The sequence below is a fragment of the Centruroides sculpturatus genome, unplaced genomic scaffold (genome assembly GCF_000671375.1).
Source record: "Centruroides sculpturatus isolate CEXI.00-Female unplaced genomic scaffold, Cexi_2.0 scaffold66, whole genome shotgun sequence".
NCBI classification, from domain to species: Eukaryota; Metazoa; Arthropoda; class Arachnida; order Scorpiones; family Buthidae; genus Centruroides; species Centruroides sculpturatus.
This window is the reverse complement of record NW_019384408.1, coordinates 438,949-446,265: the sequence shown is the minus strand read 5'-3', so window position 1 is coordinate 446,265 and position 7,317 is coordinate 438,949. Positions and strand designations below refer to the sequence as shown.

Below are 7,317 nucleotides of genomic sequence, written 5' to 3'. Positions count from 1 at the left end.
GTTGTAATAACCGTCGATGGTTAAGTAGTTAGATTATATACGCTGGAAGAGGAGATCGGATCGGAGGTCCGGGTAGCGTAACTGGCAACGCATCTGCACGGTAAGCAGGAGTTGTGGGTTCGAGTCCCGCTCCGGGCCGATTTTTTCTCCCAGCGGTTCCAAATTATTTAAATTAATTAAAATTATTTATAATTATTAATATTAATAAGAGATGGCGCCTAACGCTTACCTCTAGTACCAAATTGATTACGTAATTTATCTAATAAGTAGCATAAAACTAGCCCGATAGATTTTCGGCAGTCTGTTGGTTGTAGCTATAATTATATATCGGGTTGGAGATGTTTGTATATATATTACGCCTTGCCGGGGCTTGCGATGGCCGGTTGAGAGCCGTATGGGAAGTAGGACGTGGGCACTGAATGTGTCCCCAGCCGGCGTTGTAATAACCGTCGATGGTTAAGTAGTTAGATTATATACGCTGGAAGAGGAGATCGGATCGGAGGTCCGGGTAGCGTAACTGGCAACGCATCTGCACGGTAAGCAGGAGTTGTGGGTTCGAGTCCCGCTCCGGGCCGATTTTTTCTCCCAGCGGTTCCAAATTATTTAAATTAATTAAAATTATTTATAATTATTAATATTAATAAGAGATGGCGCCTAACGCTTACCTCTAGTACCAAATTGATTACGTAATTTATCTAATAAGTAGCATAAAACTAGCCCGATAGATTTTCGGCAGTCTGTTGGTTGTAGCTATAATTATATATCGGGTTGGAGATGTTTGTATAGAAATGTTATTAATTTAATAAAACATCTAAGTACTCAATGAAGACTAAATCCTCTCCCTCTTCCTCCCGAGGGGGAATTTCTAAAAATCCCTTCTCATGGCATACCCTACTACAATGCAGATAAAAACAAAAAATCGCATCTGAAATAGTACAGTAGAAGCCGTTCTTCTGGTTAAGCCTTGATACTCTCCCCCTCCCCCACAGGGGAATTTCAAAAAATCCCTTCTTAGTGTGTGTTTTCATGACGTACCCTAACTGTGTACCAAATTTCACCTCTTTAGATTTAGTGGTTTGCTCTGGGCGATGATGAATCGGTGAGTGAGTCATTCAGTCAGTCAGGTCAAGCAATTTTATATATATANCTGTTTTATCTTTGCTTCAGCGATTTCTTGCAGCAAACATTTAGAAACGGTTCGCTACATTATTGAGCTTCATTTAGAAATGCTTTGCTTTGTAGCGATTGAGCAGCGCTGCATAAAGAAACGCAATCACATTAAATAAAATGTAATGTAATAGCTATGGTTTAAAATATAATCATAGACAAAGTTTAAACAGATATATTAAGGCAAGCAAGCACATAAATGACAACAGCAGTAACAATACTGTCTTTTCAGCTGTAAAAATTAATTGAATTCTAAATAGCAAACATTGAACAAGATATTTTAAATGGAACATAAAAATTATGACAAAACATAAATGTTGATTAATTATTAATTCATGAAAAATGGCATCTTGGTGAAACATTCATTCAGTTTCCATCAGCCCAGTGATGTGGCCTTTGTGCATAATGTCTTTGACTTTGACTGCATTGATCATACATGCCTAGTATTCTAAGATTCCAAACAAGTATATTAAAAATTTTGAATAAAGTGCACCTCCATGAGCCATTTTATAGCCATTTATGACACACTGGTGATATTACTTCGCATTCACTTGGATCACAATTGTAATCATTTACAGATCTGTCTAAGATATAGCTGTGCTAATGAGTTTTACAGTAATTGGACAGTCCTATCAGGGCATTTAACTTTTTGGTTAATGATGTTTATACTGGAATCAAATACATACATAAACAAGCCTGGAATCAAAATGTTGGTCATGTAAAGGCACTGAATAAACTAAGATCAGAATTCCATGACAGGAGTTTATTCAGTGCCTTTACATGACCAACGCTTTGATTCCAGGCTTGTTTGTGTGGAGGCAACTATGTACAATTTAAAACAAAGGCTCAAGGAACACAAATATACAATCGATAAGAACATCGACAGCACTGTACTAGCAGCATAAGCACAACAACAGGATGTCAATGTCCAATGGGATCAGGTGGCTATTATCAAAACAATGATGAATAGACATGTGGTGAGGCATCTGGAGAGGTTGGAAATCTTCAAGGCGCACATGAGCACTGGTTGTATAAACCATAGAGACGTGCACATGTTACCTACTGCTTGCAGATCATTTTACAATAATTAATAATTCTATCAATGTTACAACTTATATTTATTTTTTTCGTTATTTTTTACCATATTTATATCATTTATTTATTTATATTTAGTTCACAAGGACAATTTCTGTTAATTTTTTTATATTTGTTCCATAATCGTATGGTGTTTTATTTTTAATGTTCAGTTTTATGTAATTGAGGAAGATTGTTTAAAACGATTGAAAACGTTTTTATGCTATTAAATTCTTGCTGGATTGACAAAGGTGTAAATTTTTTTTATCAGAATTAGATAGATGAAAGTTAAGACCAAATATGGAAATCTTAGAGGTAGGAGGTCCTGATTAACTATATATGAACTTCCAGTCAAGACTGGAAGTCATGTTATGTCAGTTCAAAAATTTTCTCCAGAACAGTGTTAGATAGATGAACAGCATGACTCTGTTGTTATCAGCAAAAGTATGAAGTAGAGGGGCAAGACATTACTAAAATTAAGAAAATATCTATAAAATTAATATACTTGCATATGACACCAAATGTAGTATAAGGAAGAAAACATACTGTCTTTTGGCATTAAATTTATTTACTTTAGGAAATAAATACATATAAGTACTTTCAACATTTCAAAATGTTATCCTCATTTGAAGAAAGAATACACAAAATTTGTGAATTTTATATATTCTTTTTTTGCTTTGCTTTTATATATTTAATTAATCAAGTAAGTTAAATTTAATGTCAAAAAATAGTATATTTTCTTCATTGTAGCATATACAGTAGAGCATCGATTATACGAATACCAATCAACCAAAACATCAGTTAACTGAAAGCGTTTCAGTCAGCAAATTCAAATTTCCTCCTCCCTACCAACTTAAACTGTAAGCTTACTTTAATGTACTACTTTATGTAAGGTATGTATTTATAAGATGTGTGATAGAAAATATATACAGTACAGTTTTGTGTTTAATATATTTTTTTGTAAATGATCAGTTATCCGAACAACCCAGTCTTGAATTGTTTTGAATAATCAATGCTCTACTGTATTTCAAATTAAATAAATTAAAAATATGATTAGAAATTGCAGCCAGTATTGTGATGATATCACAATAAATAATTGCTTATTTTTGTAGAGGAACTGGATATGTGAAAGCTTTCTGTAAGATGGGTGCTGCAATTACTGTCTGTGGAGAACAAACACATTCAATATCAGTTTTCAGGCTGGTTTGGACAAGTTTATCAAAAAATCCATTGGAATTTTTGTGTTACTTTATAACAATGGATTCACCATTACATATCTGTGATCAAGGAGCAGTCAAAACAGTGTAACCATTAGTGTGTTTTCTCTCCAAAGAAGGCAATAGTCATTCCATCATGGAATATCAAGACATCTATTTTTTTTGGGATGCAAACTCATTGGCTATCTTCCAAAGAATAAAATAATTTCCAAAAAGTACTGTGATGACCTTCTGAACTGTTTGCTGATCATAATTCATGAAAAATGTCTTTGTTACACTTTAACAATGCAGCTTCCAGTACCAATGGTGTTGCAACTCAAAAATTGGAAGAGTTAAAGTTTGAAGAAGTTGGCCACCCATCTTGTTCAACATATTGTTCACCCTCACCCTCCAACATTCATCTCTTTCCTAGCTTAGAAAAGTTTTTGTCTGGAAAAAGATTTCTGTCAGATGAAGAGATTAAGGCTTCAGTAAATGCATATTTTGAGGGCCTAGACAAAAGCCACTTCAAGAAGATTATTGAGAAGTTCTAGCATCATTGACCAAATCTATTAAATTAAGAAGGGATTATGTGAAGAAATAAAAATTTGATTTCATTTTAAAAATATTTTTTTTCTTTTTATTCTTGAGACTTTTCAACCAGTTGTTATAACAATAGACTAATAAGTTTACAAATGCAACATAGTATTAGAAGTTCAAATTATATCTGGTATTCTTTATGTAAATATTTAAAAATCTCAGATTGTCTTTTAAGATGACTTGTTATGATAAGTTTTTGTAAGTTATTAATTGTATAGGATAATTTTAAAATTCTTTATATTATTTTTCATAATATTACAAACTATCCATAAGAAATAAATTATAAGATAAGTAGAATAATCATAATTTATTATTAACTAATTTATTAAATTTATTTTAAGGTATCGAAGACGCTTTTATACACATTGCTGAAGAATTGGTTAATAATTATGAAAAATGTGATTTCGTTGAAAATTCAAGTTTCAGTTCCAATTTGAGCCACAGATCTATTGGATTGCATATTAATTCTGTTTGTAAAAAGGATAATGAAAAAGATGAAGAACATTTATTCTGCTGTTGATCCTTTATATTTTTGAAAATTGTGTATCTAGTCTGTGATAGTTTTATTAAATTCAATATATAATATATTAATGCTATTTAGTAAATTTGCTTTTATAAATAGTCTGGATCTTCCAGGTAAAGTCTTGCTTTTACCTGCCATTATCCAGACAGCTGATGTCTTGGTTTGATGTGCCAAATAACTATTTGAATTATATTTTTATAAGTGAATGTTTATATAAATAACCAAAATTGGATAAGACAAATCAATTGAATCAGAACTATATAACTCAAGCAATGTAATTTATTTCAAATGTTTTCAACCATATTTAAAGGTTTAAACAGATGCAGAGAACAGAATAGGATATGTGTTCTCAGCATCCCTTTAAACTTTTAAGTACAGTTGAAACATTTGAAATAAATTACATTGCTTCAGTTGTATGGTTTTGATTTAAGTGAGTTTATAAAAGTTTTATAACTTTTAAACTTTTCTTATTTTTTTCCCAGATTTTAATTATTATTTTGTATTTGATATCATTTGTGTTTACTATTCTGTGCCATAAAAAATAATCACTGTAAAATGTAAAAATCAGTTTTCATATTGCACTCTGTTATAATGACACTTTTATAATATTTAGATATTACTATGTTAAAAACTAGATGCAGTTTTTTTCAGTCTAGATTACTTGGCCTTAGATGGTATGCATTATTCAAAAATAAAATTTCTTAAAAATACAATTATTATAAATTAAATTTATTAATAATAAATATAACAAGTGTATAGTGGAAAAAATGATCTATAAAATTTAAATATAATATTTCTAGTATTAACTTTTAAATTGTTGATAAATACTGTTGATAAATTGATTATAATAACTATAATATTAATAATAATTGAAATATAATTTTCAATTATCCTAGTCCAAAATTTAATGTTGGTTTTAATTGTTTTATTAATTGTCAGCCTTTAAAAAGAAATATGCCAATCTATATACAAAGAAACTGTATTTATTCAATAACTTGACATTCAGTGTTAGTTGATGGCATCTAAGTTGAATTGCAGACATAATCTTTGGATTAAATAGAAATTCTCTCTTTTGGAGTAATAATTATATTATCTTTGATGCCTCCTTTAACTTAAATTGAATGAGATATGCTTAAAAACGCTCTTTGTTTAGGATAACTCCAAAGACAGAAATCTATAATTTTGAAATTCTGTGATTTGCAAATTAAATCATAAAAATATGTAATGATGACACAGTTGTTGAAAGCATTTCTTAAAAAAATGTTTTGGAGATTTTTAGCAAACTGATTAACACGATGACTGAAAAATATTGTATGTTTGTTCATTCATAAAACAACTTTATATGTTAGATTACTTAATAAATAAATAATGAAAATTTTCCAAGGTTTTGCTGAATGAAAATTAGCAAAATCTGTTGTGAATATATATATATATTTTTTATATTTAAACCTTAGGAATGTAACTTTAATTTAGCATGCAAATATAATAAATTATTATAATGTTTTTTTTTAAATAAGATTATGAACCATATTTTTTTAGAAAGTATTGTTGTCTTCCAAGATATAAAATATTAAAAAGCTATTGTAAACAAATCATATAATGGAAAACTTTGAGGAATAAGCATAAGAATGTTACATACAGTAGAATTTCCTTATTGTAATCACATATTCTTATCAATTATTCACTGTTATCAGTATTAGCATTGTCAAAACATGTACTGCAAGTTAATAATAATAATTAGAATTAATAAATCTTCAAGTTGACATTCTATAATTGTTTTAACATGTCTTTTTAATGTCAGAGTCAATAAGAATGTCAGAATTTCCACTAATCAGCATTATTTACTTTTGCTGTTTAATGTTATCAGTATAGGAAAATCCTAAAGTGATTACAATAAGTGGAGTCTATTGTATTTTTTTTATTTCTAATACTGATATCTATTTCAAAGCAAGCAATATTCAAAGTGTATTTAACTAGTTAGCTACTTGATTATAATGCAATTCAATTTATATAAAATTGAAATGAGTAATATGAAAGAAAAATCTATAAAAAAACAAAAATGCAATCATTTTGTATTAATAATTTATATAATATTTTATATAAAATATTTTATATATAACATTTTATATAAAAGTAATAAACAGATTTGTAGTTTTTTTCTTTTATATAAAATTATTTTTTTTAGTGTAAAAATAATAATTAAAAAGTTACAAAATGAAAAAACTACATATGCAGTAAAATTAAAAAATCAATTTATTATAATGGAATGTACAGTACAAAATGTATATTTCAAAGTTTAAATGTACAAATTATGTAAAATCATCTAAATTTTAAATAACAAATTCATATGTATTTGTTATGATTTTTGTTTTATGTTCATCATTGTATTATAAAAACTTGAAATTATTTGAATATAAAGATTACTGATTCAAAGGAATGTTAACAGTTTATCAAATGTGTTATACAGTAAAACTTCTCTTAATTCTGTAACTCAAATATTTCTTTAACTCAAAGAAAATGATGCATTTGGTAGGTCTCAACAGAATAGCATAGGGATTTAATGTCTCCAATTCAAAGTTTTTCCAGTCCCTTGGACCCTCAAGTTTTACTGAATTTTAGAGAAGTTTTATTATATTTGAATATTGACTTGTTTCTCAATGGTAAAAATTGATCAATTTTATTAACCAATTATAACACTAAAGTACAAAATGTATAAATGTTTTAATCAATTTGTTAAGTAATTGTAGTCATTTTCTA

At 28.6% G+C, this 7,317-nt stretch overlaps 1 protein-coding gene across 2 annotated transcripts in view; it reads left to right on the top strand.

Moving 5' to 3' along the window:
- The window catches only part of LOC111618951 (ras-related protein RABF2b-like), a 32,388-nt gene extending 27,072 nt beyond the window's left edge, over positions 1–5,316 (top strand). For both annotated transcript variants that reach the window (XM_023360577.1, XM_023360578.1), the window contains exon 7: positions 4,379–5,316. In XM_023360577.1, coding sequence (XP_023216345.1) covers positions 4,379–4,557 — 179 coding nt within the window. In that variant the 3' untranslated portion in view covers positions 4,558–5,316. The remainder of the gene's footprint in view (positions 1–4,378) is intronic.
- Positions 5,317–7,317: the final 2,001 nt, after the last annotated feature.